The 15,642-nt window shown below is 43.9% G+C and overlaps 1 protein-coding gene across 3 annotated transcripts in view; it reads right to left on the reverse strand.

Annotated features, from left to right (window-relative positions):
* Positions 1 to 15,410, reverse strand: part of LOC137345699 (ATP-dependent translocase ABCB1-like) — a 165,482-nt gene extending 150,072 nt beyond the window's left edge. The window contains exons 1-2 of one of the 3 annotated variants that reach the window (XM_068009000.1): positions 15,249 to 15,335; positions 14,492 to 14,596 (exon numbers count right to left, since the gene is read on the reverse strand). In XM_068009000.1, coding sequence (XP_067865101.1) covers positions 14,492 to 14,538 — 47 coding nt within the window. In that variant the 5' untranslated portion in view covers positions 14,539 to 14,596; positions 15,249 to 15,335. Of the gene's footprint in view, positions 1 to 14,491; positions 14,597 to 15,248 lie in introns of those variants that run through there. The other 2 variants (XM_068008965.1, XM_068008993.1) reach the window with 2 other exon arrangements.
* Positions 15,411 to 15,642: the final 232 nt, after the last annotated feature.

Genomic DNA, 15,642 nt, shown 5'->3' on the forward strand with positions numbered 1-15,642 from the left:
CCTTAATTAGGGCTAAATTTTACAGACGCCCTGACGTCAAGTAACGTGGTGGGGGAGGCCGGAAAATGCCTCCAAGAGAAGACCATCATGTACCCTGATGCCGGGAGGGCCTGGCTTGATATTGCCGGCGGCGGTGAGGCCGCGTGGTAGCCCCCCCCCCCCGTCGCTTGGCGACGGGACCCCCGTAAATGTAAATTAATGAATTAATTATACTTACGCCACTGCCTTCTGTGCCGGTGTGATCTTCCTGTCATTGGCCAGCACTCCCTTGCCTTCAGACCCCCGTCTGGGGAAACGAGGTGGCACACTAGTGGGGAGGGGGGTGGAGGTAAGTTTCTCAATGTGGGAGGTGGGGAAACGGGGCCAAAATGGCATCATTGGTGTAGGGTATGGTGGGAAGGGTTTGAGGTTAAAGTTTATGACTTTGGGGTGGGGGGGGGGGGGTGATCAGATGGACAAGGTAAGTGTTTTGTTGGGGGAGAGGGCAAGTAATTAATTTAATTGTCATTGGGAGGTGGGAGAGGGTCAGGATCAATTTATTTAATTTTTTCAAATCAATATATCTTTAAATATTTAAATTGAAATGTATGGCTCGAAGCCCTTTAAAAATGGCGTTAACGCCTGCGCACAGGCAACTGATGCTACTGCTGTCGACGGACAGCCTGCCCGCTCCACGTGATTGGGGGGAGGCGGCCCAGCCCGGTTATTTAAATGAGCTGCCGCACTTGGCACCGCAAGCCGGCTGCCATTGTTTTCGCCCGCTGCCAATCTTGGCGGCGGGAATATAAAATTCTGCCCTTAATGTGTCAAAGGTAATTTCTGCCAGTCCTTGACAGCAACCTGATCCCCCACAAATTTCCACTTCTGCTAGGATGGCATCCAAAGCTTGATGTTTTCCTGCAGATTTGATCAGGTGACATTTGATCACATGGTATTCAATTACATGACACCTCTTAGATGCTCAATCACTTCACATTTGTCCACTGTTTGCATTTACATCAGTTGAGTGTCTTCGGATCACCAAGCCCCACCTAACATTTTTAACCCGTTTTGTCAGAGGCGAGTTGTATCAGCGGTGAGACTCAGTTTTGGTCAGGAAGACCAGATTTCCCAGTGTACTGTAGAGTTCTGACTCCATAGACATTAATTGGCAGGCTTTGCTTTCAGTCGGACGGGGAGCAATTTGAAGCAGGCTGCAGCTGCAGGTCAGTACCTATAGCTGCTACATGGAGGTTGTGGGGGTGTGTGTGTGTGTGTGTTGGTGGGGGAATGTGAGAGGCCAATACTAGGGGGCACTGATCTTAAGAGGATTCAATCCCAGGGTTGGGGGTGGTGTCTGATCCCCCATCCCAGGGATGTCTGATCTCAGCGAGGGACTGATCCCTGATCCCAAGAGCTGTTGTATGGGGAGAGGATGTCTGTTGGTGGGGTGCTTGGGAGGGGGGGGGGCACCAGTGGGAAGAACTCCTGCTCCTCTTGCCCACAAGCAGTGTGTAATGGTACTTACCTTCTCATCAAAGATGTCCTCACCTCCCTTCAGCTGCCAGATTTCCCGACGTCTGAGAAACCCGGCCAGCCAGGACTAAACCTACAAAGCATGTTAAATTAGAGGTTTCCAGCCTCACTAAAATGTTTAAATTGCCAACCCACCTCCTGGGAGTGGTTTGGCTGCCAAACCCCTGCCGCTCCTCTGCTAAACCAAGAAGTGGGTGGTTGGAGCCAGGTTGGGGCAGGTTCGAGATTTTTCAACTTTTAACATTCAACTGACCCCAGCCCACCTGTTTTTGAGGGTGGAGATTCAGTCCTTCAACTTTTTATTTTATAGTGAGATGTATAGCATAATTTATAAATCAAAGAAAGGACACAAAAGAATAGAACAATTTAAGGATCTCTAACATGTGAGTAAAAACTACTCCTGTGATGCTGCTACAGTATCAACTCCAATGAGAAACACCAAATAAATACCACTGATTCAACAAAAACATCATTGTATAAGTAACTTGTAACTAAAGGATTCTTACAATTTTGTGACTTTATACAATACATAGCAAGACGTAAAAATGATAAAAGCCAAACATAATTCAATGCACTGACTCCCACAACCCATTGCTGAAGTCCAGCTTCAAAGGAGTAGAGGCCCAATTCTCATAAAGAATCAGCAAAGCTACCTGATTTCTCAACATACGACATATGAATTAGGAGCAGGAGTAGGCCACTCGGCCCTTCGAGCCTGCTCTGCCATTCAATAAGTTCATGGCTGAACTGATTACTCCACATTTCCACCAACCCCCGATAACCTTCCACCTCCTAGCTTATCAAGAATCTATCTAGCTCTGCCTTAAACGTATTCAAAGACTCTGCTTCCACCGCTTTTTGAGGAAGAGAATTCCAAAGACTCATAACCCTCTGAGAGAAAAAATTTCTCCTCATCTCTGTCTTAAATGGGTGTCCCTTTATTTTTAAACAGTGACCCCTAGTTCTAGATTCTCCCACAAGGGGAAACATCCTTTCCACATCCACCCTGTCAAGACCCCTCAGGGTCTTATATATTTCAATCAAGTCGCCTCTTACTCTTCTAAATTCCAGGGGATACAAGCCCATCCTGTCCAATCTTTCCTCATAAGACAGCCCGCCCATTCCAGGTATTAGTCTAGTAAACTTTCTCTGTACTGCCTCCAATGCATTTACATCCTTCCTTAACTAAGGAGACCAGTCCTGCACACAGTACGCCAGATGTGGTCTCACCAATGCCCTGTACATCTGAAGCATAAACTGCCCACTTTTGTATTCAATTCCCCTTGCAATAAACAATGACATTCTATTAGCTTTCCTAATTAGGTGCTGTACCTGCATACTAACCTGTTGCAATTCACACACTAGGACATCCAGATCCCTCTGCATCTCAGAGCTCTGCAATCTCTTACCATTTAGATAATATGCTTCTTTTTTATTCTTCCTGCCAAAGTGGACAATTTCATACTTGTCCACAGTATTCTCCATTTGCCAGGTCTTTGCCCACTCATTTAAACTATCTATATCCCTTTGTAGCCTCCTTATTTCCTCTTCACAAGTTACTTTCCTACCTATCTTTGTGTCATCAGCAAATTTAGCAACCATACCTTCAGTCCCTTCATCTAAGTCATTTATATAAATTGTAAAAAGTTGCAAAATACATTATAAAACACACCCAGACTGACATCAACTCTTTCTCCCTTCCCAGTTTGTTTCTCTGACCCTGAGCTTCTGGTTGCTTGCTATTTCAACACTCCCCCCTGCTCTCATGCCAACATTTCTGTCTTTGGCCTACTGCAGTGTTCCAGTGAACATCAACGCAATCTCGAGGAGCAGCACCTGATCTGTCGATTAGGCACTCTACAGCCTTGCGGACTGAACATTGAGTTCAATAACTTCAGAGTATGACTGGGCTTTTTAAAATATTTTATTTTTTAACCATGTACCTGCTTTTCATGTAGTCAGAGCTGCTCATTATTCCACTATTAATATTCTCTCTGGACTAATGCTCTGTCTTTCACCACAAGCATTAACACACGCTTTGCCTTTGTCCCAGGACAGATTTGTTATTTAATCCCCCTCTTCCCTATCAAACACTTTCCCCTTTGTTCTCTCCCCCAACCCCCTCCTCTTCATTTTCTTAAAACCCAATTCTTTTTTAACCTTTGCCAGTTCTGATGAAAGGTCACAGACCTGAAACATTAACTTTGCTTCTCTCTCCACAGATGCTGCCAGACCTGCTGAGTATTTCCAGCACTTTTTGTTTTGTTTCAGATTTCCAGCATCTGCAGTATTTTGCTTTTACCTCTGTTTCTCCTTCCCCAGTTTGTTTCTTTCTCCCCATTCCCCAGTTTCTCTCCCCACTGTCTGTTTCTCTCTCTCTCCCAGTTTGTCTCTCTCTCCATTTCCAATATCAATTTCTCTGCCCCTCCCCAATTTGTTTCTTTCTCTCTGTTGCCTTCTCTAGACTCACTGAGTATCCTGGTGGTTTTCACTGGCCCCCACACCAACACGATCAGCATTCCAACTGGCAGTGAAGCAGCGGGTTTCCCAGTAACTGGCTCCGCGTGCCACAGAGCCGACTCCGAATCAGCCAATCAGGTTCTGGGTTGGGAACACTGACTCCTGCCCCTGGTGCTGATGCCACATTGGCGGGAGGCTGGAGTCAGTCTTGAATCTCTGCCCTGCCCAGGTTAAAATCAGGGCTTCCCTTTGAAAAACAGGACTGCATTTTAATGAAGAAGTTCAGCAAATGTTAAATATCTAGAAAACATAATAATCTTTTTCTTTAGCTTTGTACTTTGTAGCAGTTGGGAAGAAGCAACGATGTACAAATGTCTTTGCTCCTGGTCCGGTCAAGTGTAGCAAATGCCAGAAATCGCAGATGGTCTTGTGCGGGAAACTTGTTCCTGACAGCTTCACTTTAATTTTAATCAGGAGACTGTTTTAAAATGGCCATGTTCTGCCTCTCTCAGCTCACCTAAAGTGAAGAATATTTTTCAATTGGCTACTGTAAGAGCTGCCATTCTGAAAGCAAGTTTAAATAGTCACTGTTTAAATGGCACTTTGAATTAAGGACCTGTAAGTAGAACTTTGCTAACAGAATAGAGTCATAGAGTTATACAGCACAGAAACAGGCCCTTCAGCCCATCGTGTCTGTGCCAGCCATCAAGCACCTAACTATTCTAATCCCATTTTCCAGCACTTGGCCCGTAGCCTTGTATGCTATGGCGTTTCAAGTGCTCATCTAAATACTTCTTAAATGTTGTGATGGTTCCTGCCTCTACCACCTCTTCAGGCAGTGCGTTCCAGATTCCAACCACCCTCTGGGTGAAAAAACTTTTCCTCAAATCCACTCGAAACCTCCTGCCCCTTACCTTAAATTTATGCCCCCTGGTTATTGACCCTTCCGCTAAGGGAAAAAGTTTTTTCTATCTAACCTATCAATGCCCCTCATAACTTTGTATACCTCAATCATGTCCCCCCTCAGCCTTCTTTGCTCCAAGGAAAACAACCCTAGCCTTTTCAGTCTCTCTTCAAAGCTGAAATGCTTCAGCCGAGGCAACATCCTGATGAATCTCATTTGCATCCTCTCCTGTGCAATCACATCCTTCCTATAGTGTGGTGCCCAGAACTGTACACAGTACTCCAGCTGTGGCCTAACTAGCATTTTATACAGCTCCATCAGAACCTCCCTCCTCATATTCTATGCCTCAGCTAATAAAGGCAAGTATCCCATATGCCTTCCTAACCAGTTTATCTACCTGTGCTGCTGCCTTCAGTGATCTATGGACAGGTACACCAAGGTCCGTCTGACCCTCTGTACTTCCTAGGTTCCTTTCATCCATTGTATATTCCCTTGCCTTGTTAGTCCGCCCAAAATGCATCACCTCACACTTCTTAAGATTAAATTCCATTTGCCACTGCTCCACCTATCTCACCAGCCCATCTAAATCGTCCTATAATCTAAGGCTTTCCTCCTCACTATTTATGACACCACCAATTTTTGTGTCATCTGCGAACGGACTGATCATATCTCCTATATTCACATCTAAATCATTAATGTGCACTACAAACAGCAAGGGTCCCAGCACCGATCCCTGTGGTACACCACTGGTCACAGGCTTCCACTCGCAAAAACAACCCTTGACCATCACCCTCTGCCTCCTGCCACTAAGCCAATTTTGGATCCAATTTACCAAATTGCCCTGGATCCCATGGGCTCTTACCTTCTTAACCAATCTCCCTTGCGGGACCTTATCAAAAACCTTACTGAAGTCCATAGAGACTGCATCAACTGCTTTACCCTCATCTACACGACTAGTCACCGCCTCGAAAAATTCAATCAAGTTAGTTAGACATGATCTCCCCCTGACAAAGCCATGCTGACTATCCCTGATTAATCCCTGCCTCTCTAAGTGGAGATTAATCCTGTCTCTCAGAATTTCTTCCAATAGTTTCTCTACCACTGATGTTAGACTCACCGGCCTGTAATTGCCTGGTTTATCCTTGCTACCCTTCTTGAATAATGGTACCACATTCGCTATCCTCCAATCCTCTGGTACCTCTCCTGTGGCCAGAGAGGATTTGAAAATTTGTGTCAGAGCCTCTGCTATCTCCTCCCTTGCCTCACATAGCAGCCTGGGATACATCTCAACTGGGCTTGGGGATTTATCCACTTTTACGCCCGCTAAAACAGCTAATACTTCCTCCCTTTCAATGCTAATATGTTCAAGTACATCACAATCCCCCTCCTCGATCTCTACACCTACATTGTCCTTCTCCATAGTGAACAGAGATGAAAAGTAATCATTTAAAACCTCACCTATGTCCTCTGGCTCCACACAAAGATTGCCACATTGGTCCCTAATGGGCCCTACTCTTTCCCTGGTTATCCTCTTGCCCTGAATATACTTATAAAACACTTTAGGATTTTCCTTTATCTTGCCTGCCAGTGTTTTTTCATGTCCCCTCTTCGCTCTCCTAATTACTTTTTTAAGTACCCACCCCCACCCCCCCCCACACTTTCTATACTCCTCTAGTGCCTCCGCTGTTGTCAGCACTCTAAATCTGCCATAAGCCTCCTTTTTTTTCCTGATCCAATCTTATATGTCCCTTGACATCCAGGCTTGCCTAGACTTGTTGGTCCTGCCTTTCACCTTAATGGGTACATGTTGGCTCTGAACTCTCACTATTTCCTCTTTGTATGACTCCCACTGGTCTAATGCAGACTTTCCTACAAGTAGCTGCTCCCAGTCCACTTTGGCCAGATCCTGGTTTATCATATTGAAATTGGCCTTCCCCAATTCAGTAACTTTATTTCTGGTCCATCATTGTCCTTTTCCATAACTACCTTAAATCTTACAGAGTTATGGTCACTATCCCCGAAATGCTCTCCCACTGACACTTCTACCAAATGCCTGGCTTCATTCCCTAGAATTAGGACTAGTAATGACCCTTCCCTTGTAATACTTTCTACGTACTGGCTCAAAAAGCTCTCCTGTACGCATTTTAAGAATTCCGCCCCCTTTAAGCCTTTTGCACAAAGACTATCCCAGTTGATATTGGGGAAATTGAAATCCCCTACTATTATTACCCTATTATTTTTACACCTCTCTGAGATTTGCCTACATATCTGCTCCTCTATCTCTCCCTGACTGTTTGGAGGCCTGTAGTACACTCCCAAGCAAGTGATTGCCCCCTTTTTGTTTTTAGGTTCTACCCATATGGCCTCATTTGAGGAACCTTCTAAGATATCAACCCTCCTTACTGCAGTAATTGACTCCTTGATCAACAGTGCATTGCCACCTCCTCTTTTACCCCCTCCCCTGTCTCGCCTGTAGATTCTATACCCTGGAATATTCAGCTGCCAGTCCTGCCCCTCCCTCAACCATGTCTCTGTGATAGCAATAATATCATAATCCCATGTGCTAATCATCGCCCTCAATTCATCTGCCTTACTAGTAAGACTCCTTGCATTAAAATAGATGCCATCCAGCCTTGCATTTTTCACATGCCTTAACAGATCTATATTTGCTCTGCCTTCCAGACTGACTCAGTTTCTCTTTCATATTTGACTGTGCATCACCCCCTACTGTACCTCCATTCTGTATCCCAACCCCCTGCCAAATTAGTTTAAACCCACCCCCAACAGCACTAGCAAACCTCCCAGCAAGGATGTTGGTCCCATTCCAGTTCAGGTGCAACTTGTTCAACTTGTGCAGGTCCCACCTTTGCCAGAAACAGACCCAGTAATCCAGGAAACTAAAGCCCTCCCTCCTGCACCATCTCCTCAGCCACACATTCATCTGCTGTATCCTCCTATTCCTATACTCACTAGCACGCGGCACCAGGAGTAATCCAGAGATTACAACCTTTGAGGTCCTGCTTTTTAATCTGCTACCTAGCTCCCTAAATTCTTGTTGCAGGACCTCATCCCTCTTTCTACCTCTGTCGTTGGTACCAATGTGTACCACGACCTCTGACTGTTCACCCTTCTCCTTCAGAATGTCCTGCAGCCGCTCCGTGACATCCTTAGCCCTTGCACCAAGGAGGCAACATACCATCCTGGAGTCACGCTTGCAGCCACAGAAATGAATGAGCAACCTCTGCAACAAGCAGGTGGAAACTTCCTTCACTCTTCGGCAAACAGGAAGAGCCAGGATGCTGGAATTTAAAATACACTGCTGACTAAAATTAAAGTACGTATGAGTAGAGAAACTGATCGGAAAATTTGCTCTTGTTGTGGTATTGCTTTCAGGGGCAGATCAGAAACAACTGTCCATCACCAGACACGATGTGATGTATAGACACTTGTGATCTCTGGGAAGTTGTTAGAAGCAGCTACAGAAACAAGGAATGTTGCCCTAACTTTCCAGTATTGCTGTATATAAGTTAGTATCTTCAATAAAAGAACCGAACCCGCCTTTTAGATTCACTGATCTTGTTTGTGTGATTGGTGAGGTTGCATCAAGAAAGAGGAAATGCAACAGGTCTCTAGGATGATGATAGGATTTTTGAGAGATAAAACAATGTTAATGCTCTTCAAGTAGGGCTTCCATTTTGAAGTGGAACACAACAAATTACTTGCCATAATCATGGCCTACTGTTTACAGCGCATGGAGTGAGTGCATTACATTGAGCAGAGAAGTTCTGTCTGTCTGCTGACGACACACAAATGGTTGTCCAAAATAGAATTTCTTTCGGAACTTCTCAACTAATGATTGGATCTCAGTTTATGTGACATTCAGCTCTCTAACAAAATCAAGCAATGTAATAATGTGTATGTCAGTAGGGGTGGGAGTGGGGTGCAATCCTCCATCGTCTCTTGTGTGTGAGTGAGGTGGGGCAAATTGAAACTTTGATGTTACTGTTATATTAAACAAGGACTAAAGTCAGACTATCATTTTTGGAAGACACTTCTTTGTAAACAGATTCCACTTCTGACAGTGCAGTACATTAGCATTCCAATCCCAGTACTGTAATCAAATGATTGCGCACATGATTAATGCCTGCAATTGTCAGTATCCAATTTTAGTCAGTTTATCGAAGGGGGCTGCAAGGCTATGGAAAGGGATGAAGAGAATTTGGAACATAAATTCAAGAATGCCCTGGGATCTAAGGGGGTAATTTTAACCTAACTCACCTGATGGGAAACCGATGAGGTCAGGCAGAATGCCGATTTTACACCTCGCCCGATATTACCTCCCACTGACTTCAATGGAAAGTAAAATCAGGCATGGTATAAAATCAGACTGATGGGTTAGGTTAAGATTGCTCCCTAAATTAGTGTCAGAAAACTCTGTTAATATTTGTAAAGCAATCCAGATCAATAATTTGATGGTCAATAATTCCCGCAGATCATCTTTATTTACCAAACAAAATGAGGCTGACAGTCAGCAATGACACCCCTTAATAATTATAAACATGAAACAATTATATGAAGAAACACATTTTCTTAATTATTATTTTAAAACTACAATTATATTCATTTTCCAGCATGTTTGAATAATAAATAAACTGCATTATTACGAGAGGATGATCAGAATCAAAAGTCTAGATATTAACTGAAGAAGAAAACCCCACAGAGATGTTAAATGCCCATTGGCCCAGTGACCAGACCCTGGGATATAGGAGTCACACAGAGGCAGGAACACAGTGAAACACTTTGCTAAGTACCATTCCTCCTCCTCTGCCTCCTCTGTACCTGCCAGAAAATCAGCAGAAAGGAGGGCAGAAAACATATTCAGTAAAACACACAAACTTTTATTAATTCAGTTCAATCTCATCTTGAAATGTAGGACGATGAATCATTGCATTTTATCAAATGAAAAAAAACACTTTATTCTTTTAATCACTTTAAGAGATAGGTTAAAAATTAAAATGAATGCCTCTAATCAGATTTAGGCTAGAACTGCAGCCACTGACAGCAGTCCACTGAGGACAGGAATTTGAGTGAGCAATAAATAATGATCAGATGCAAGGGAAATTACCTTATTTCAGCCTCAATCAACCTTTTATACAACTAAACTAAATGCACACTGAAGGTCTGCACTGAGATAAGACTGATTACATCATTACACAATTGCACGAACAGTAATAAAATCGTCGTAACTCTGTTCCACAAGAGCCCCATTTTGAATCAGAACACTCTACTAGTTACATATTAGTACCCCCTTCTGTCAGGCTGAGAGGTTCACTATTGTGTTAGATGCATCATCTAAACTCAAGACAGAGAAGAAAAATGAATGAGCTGGAGGGAAAACAGGAGGGAACCTCTTAATAGATTTATTTTAAAGTACCCTTATGTAAGAAATTATATTTTATTCAGTTAATAATGAAACAATACAGTTCCATTCAGTTCAGTTACCGACACTGACAAGTCTACTGTTATATCACCTGTTAATAGTTTCAAAAAGAGCATACTGCAAATACCAAGGAGCTGCTTCACAACCCCAAGTGAACAGATGAATAAGAAAATTTAAGTAAATGCTTATCTTGCCTCTGTGCATGAACTAACTTGTAAGATTTCTAACTTTGTACCTCTAGGAAACATTGCCCACAAACTCTTGTGCCAATTCACCAGTTAGGTTCATTTGGCAAGGACTTGTGCTGGGAAATTAAAGATATGCAGCCACTGATTTTCTGTCCATTAATTCTGTATCTGTGATTTCACAGCCAAAAAGACCTCACATGCACAATTCCTAATTCATTGAGTTATTTGGCTGGCATTTTAGAGCCAAAGAACGAATTACACTACCAGTGTATGTAGCCTTAATCAAATATTTGCAGCCACATTGTGGGGGGGGGAGGGGGGGGGAGGCGCGGTGGGATAGGGATACCCATCCATCATCAAGAAAATCTGGATGGTGTGTGGAGTGCCCTTAATTGGCACTTTAATTGGCCTAAGTAGCTACATACCACTGGCAGGCAGGTAGCCATCACCCTCCAGAAGCCACATCCCCCAAAATATGCCAGAGGCGGGAACAGGGCAGCAGACTGGCATGCTGGCCGGTCGCGAGAAATTACCACCATGCCCACCTCCAAATCTGCCTCTGTTGTGATATCACTTTTACAGTTTGAGTACTTCATGCATCATCACAGGAAGTGATGTCAACCAACATGTGATAGAGCAGTTAGAGTTGTGCTAGTCACCTAGTCATGCATGTATGACAGATCTCTCTTGTAAAATTGTTACTTCACAATAAAGAATTCACTAATTAAAGACCATTCTTTTTTTTTATTCATTCAGGGATTTGGGCGTCGCTGGCCAGGCCAGCATTTATTGCCCATCCCTAATTGCCCTTGAGAAGGTGGTGGTGAGCTGCCTTCTTGAACCGCTGCAGTCCATTTGGGGTAGGTACACCCACAGTGCTGTTAGGAAGGGAGTTCCAGGATTTTGACCCAGCGACAGTGAAGGAATGGTGATATAGTTCCAAGTCAGATTGGTGTGTGGCTTGGAGGGGATCTTGCAGGCGGTGGTTTTCCCATGCATCTGCTGTCCTTGACCTGGGTGGTAGAGGTCATGGGTTTGGAAGGTGCTGTCGAAGGAGACTTGGTGCATTGCTGCAGTGCTTCTTGTAGATGGTACATACTGCTGGCACTGTGCGTCGGTGGCGGAGGGAGTGAATGTTTGAGGATGGGGTGCCAGTCAAGCGGGCTGCTTTGTCCTGGATGGTGTCGAGCTTCTTGAGTGTTGTTAGAGCTGCACCCATCTAGGCAAGTGGAGAGTATTCCATCACACTCCTGACTTGTGCCTTGTAGATGTTGGACAGGCTTTGGGGAGTCAAGTGGTGAGTTACTCGCCGCAGGATTCCTGGACTCTCACCTGCTCTTGTAGCCATGGTATTTATATGCCCTCTTAAAATTCCGGCTATGACGTATCTGGATCTGGACATTAACTGTCTTTTAAACTCACCACAGGAAGTTAAATCTAGTGATTTATAGTTCAAGTGCACTTTTAAAGATGTGATAATTGTTAATGACTACCAGTGTGTCTCTCTAGCCCAGAAAGTGAACAATTAAATGTATGAACTCTCATTCCTTTAGGTACTGAATTAATTTTGGAAATTTAAAAAATGCCGGATGATTTTTTTTTCTTATTTATCCTTGCTGTCTCTTTTTTGAATGCAATCTTAGGATGTACAGGTCAGTGGTAAGGCCTGCATATATTGTCCATCCCTAATTGTCATTGAGAAGGTGGTGCTGAGCTGCCTTCTTGAATACAATTGAGAAGCTTGCCAGACCGTTTCAGAGGGCAGTTAAGAGTCAACCAAATTGCTGCAGGTCTGGAGTCACATATAAGAACATAAGAAACAGGAGCTGGAGTAGGCCATTCAGCCCCTCGAGCCCACTCCACCTTTCAATGAGATCATGGCCAATCTTCTACTTTAACACAATTTTCCTGCACACCCCTCTGGAGCAAGAATTCCAAAGATTCAGCATCCTCTGAGTGAAGAAATTCCTCTTCATCTCATTCCCAAATGGCCTGTCCATTATTCTGAGACTCTGTCCCCGTGGTTCAAGATGCCCCAGCCAGAGGAAACATCCTTCCTGCAACTACCTGTTGAGCCCAGTAGGAATTTTGTACATTTGAATGAGATCACCTCTCATTCTTGGAAGCTCCAGAGAATAAAGGTGCAGCCTATTTAACTTGTCCTCATAGAAAAATCCTTCCATCCCAGGAATTAGTTTGGTGAACCTTCATTGCACTCTCTCTATGGCAAGTATATCTTTCCTTAGGTAAGGAGACCAAAACTGCACACAAAACTCCAGGTGTGGTCTCACCAAGGCTCTATATAATTGCAGCAAGACATCTTTACTCCTATACTCAAATCCCCTTGTAATAAAGGCCAATATACCATTTGCCTTCTTAATTGCTTGCTGTACCTGCATGTTAGATTTCAGTGACTCATGAAAAAGGACATCCACGTACCTTAGAAGTTCAACATTTCCTAGCCTCTCACCATTTAAGAAATACTCTGTATTTCTGTTTTTCCTACCAAAGTGAATAACTTCATATTTCTCCACATTTTATTCCATCTGCCATATTTTGCCCACTCACTTAGCCTCTCCAAATCCCCTTGAAGCATCGTTGCATCCTCCTCACTACTCACACTTCCATCTAGTTTTGTATCATTTGCAAATTTGGAAATATTATATTTAATTCCCGCATCCAAATTATTGATATAGATTGTGAACAGCTGTGGCCCAAGCACTGATCCCTGCAGTACCCCACTAGTCACAGCCTGTCAACCTGAAAATGACCCATTTATGCCTACTGTCTGTTTTCTGTCAGTTAACCAGTTCTCAATCCATGCCAGTATATTCCCTCCAATTCCACGTGCTCTAATTTTGTTTACTAACCTCTTGTGTGGGACCTTATCAAAACCTTTCTGAAAGTCTAAATATACCACATCCACCAGTTCCCATTTATCTATTCAGCTAGTTACATCCTCAAAAAACTCCAACAGGTTTGCTCAGCGTGATTCCCCTTTCATAAATCCATGTTGACTTTGCCCGTCCTACCATTATTTGCTAAGTGTACTGTTATCACATTCTTTATTATAGATTTTAGCATTTTTCCTACGCATGATATTAGACTAACAGGTCTGTAGTTTCCCATTTTCTCTTCAATACTTTTTAAAATATACATGCATCACCCTTTCATTCCAGACCATAACAACTTACTGCATAAAAAAGTACCCAGGCTGAATTTTACTGACCACCACCCCCCCCAAACCCACCGACATCAGGGGTCGTGGTGGGGCGGTGGCGGAAAATGCCTCCAGGAGAGGCCCACCACGGCCTCAACACTGGGAAGGTCCGACCCATATTGGCGGCAACGGCGAGGCCTCGTGGCACACACCCCCACACTCCCCCGCTGCTAAGCAGCGGAGTCAAAATTTAAATATGTTAGTTAATTAAAATGAATGAATTAATGACTTACCTGCTCCTGCTGGTCGTTCTGCCCTGACATTGTGGCCACTGGCCGGCACTTCTGCACCTTCGGGGGAGCAGGTCAGTACTTCAGTGTGGGCGGGGGGAGCGGGGTCAAACTAATATGATTAGTGGAGGGGATAGTGGGAAGGGTTAAAGATAAAAGTTTGTGAACTTTGTTGAGGGGGAAAGGTCAGGTACTCAAGGTAAGTATTTTGGTGGGGAAGACGGCAAGGAATGAGCTGTCTAGGTATTTGAGGAGGGGGCGTGGAAGAGGGGTTTGAAACATTTATTTATTTGTTTCAATTAAACTTTCACTTTAAACATTCAAATTAAATATAAGGGCTTGAAGCCCTTTAAATCTGGTGACGGCGCCTACGCAATGGCGCCAGACGCCGTTGCCAGGGATGGACTGCCTGCCACCTCCACATTATCGGGGCTGAGATGGGGGGAATGGTCTGCCCCGACCATTTAAATGAGCTGCCACATTTAATATTATGGGGGCTCCATGTCGAGCGATCCGCACGGGCAGATAGTTTACCTCTGCCGCCTATCTCGGTGGCAGACATGTAAAATCCAGGCCTTCATCTTCCCTCTGGTTCTTTGCTAATGATCTTTAATCTGTGTCCTTTGGTTATCGACCCTCCTGCCAATGGAAACAATGGGCTGCATTTTACTTGGGGCACCGAGCTTCCAAAGTTACGGTCCGCCCATCGCGGAGCCGCCATGCTATTGATCGCGGCGAGTCATTTAAATGGACGGGGCGGACCGCCCCCACCCTCCCGATGATGTGGAGGGAGTGGGCAGTCCATCCCTGGCAACGGCGTCTGATGCCATTGCACAGGGGCCGACGCCAATTTTAAATTGCTTCAAGCCCTTCCACTTTATTGAAATTTTTAAACTTGTATACATTATAAGATTAAAGTAAAAAATTTAAGTAAAAAAGATTCAAGCCCCTTTCCCAACCCCCATTACTAAACAATTTATTAATTGCCCTCTCCCCCCACAAGGCCTCACCATCGCCAGTAATATGGGGCAGGGCCTTCCCGGCGTCAAGGCCCGTGGCGGGCCTCTCCCAGAGGTATTTTCCTGGCACCCTCACCACAACCCCCGACATCAGGGGCCCGTTAAAATTTGCCCCAATTTATCCCTATCAAAACCCCTCATAATTTTGAAAACCTTTATTAACCCTCCCCTTCATGTTTTATGCTTTAAGGAGAACACTCCTAGCTTTTCTAGACTGCACACATAACTGAAGCTTCCCATTCTGATATATAAAAGCAACACAAATTATTTACCTGCTTTGCACACAGCAAAACCACTTTTCCTATCGCAGTGTGACAACAGATATCTGATCCACTATTTACTGAAGTCAGTAGATAGTGTACTTCTGGTGCATCACCATACTCTAAGTCCTTGTTGATTACATATAAGCAAACTTGCATAAAATGTAAATCTGATCAAATAAATAGAGATGTTCTTCCAAAAGAACGTGTATGAAACAGCAGTTTAGAACAAAATAATCCGCGGACAAAAAAATAAAAAAAGAAGCTTTTAAATTTGCACATATTTCACTTCTCAGAGAATGTTAATGATTAACTTGGTACTGTCCTGAGAGAGAAATGATGAAAGGAAATGCAATCTGTTATTTAACCGCAGTCATCATGAGATATCAGCATGACTCACAGGAAT

This window comes from Heterodontus francisci, chromosome 2, assembly GCF_036365525.1.
Source record: "Heterodontus francisci isolate sHetFra1 chromosome 2, sHetFra1.hap1, whole genome shotgun sequence".
NCBI lineage: Eukaryota > Metazoa > Chordata > Chondrichthyes > Heterodontiformes > Heterodontidae > Heterodontus > Heterodontus francisci.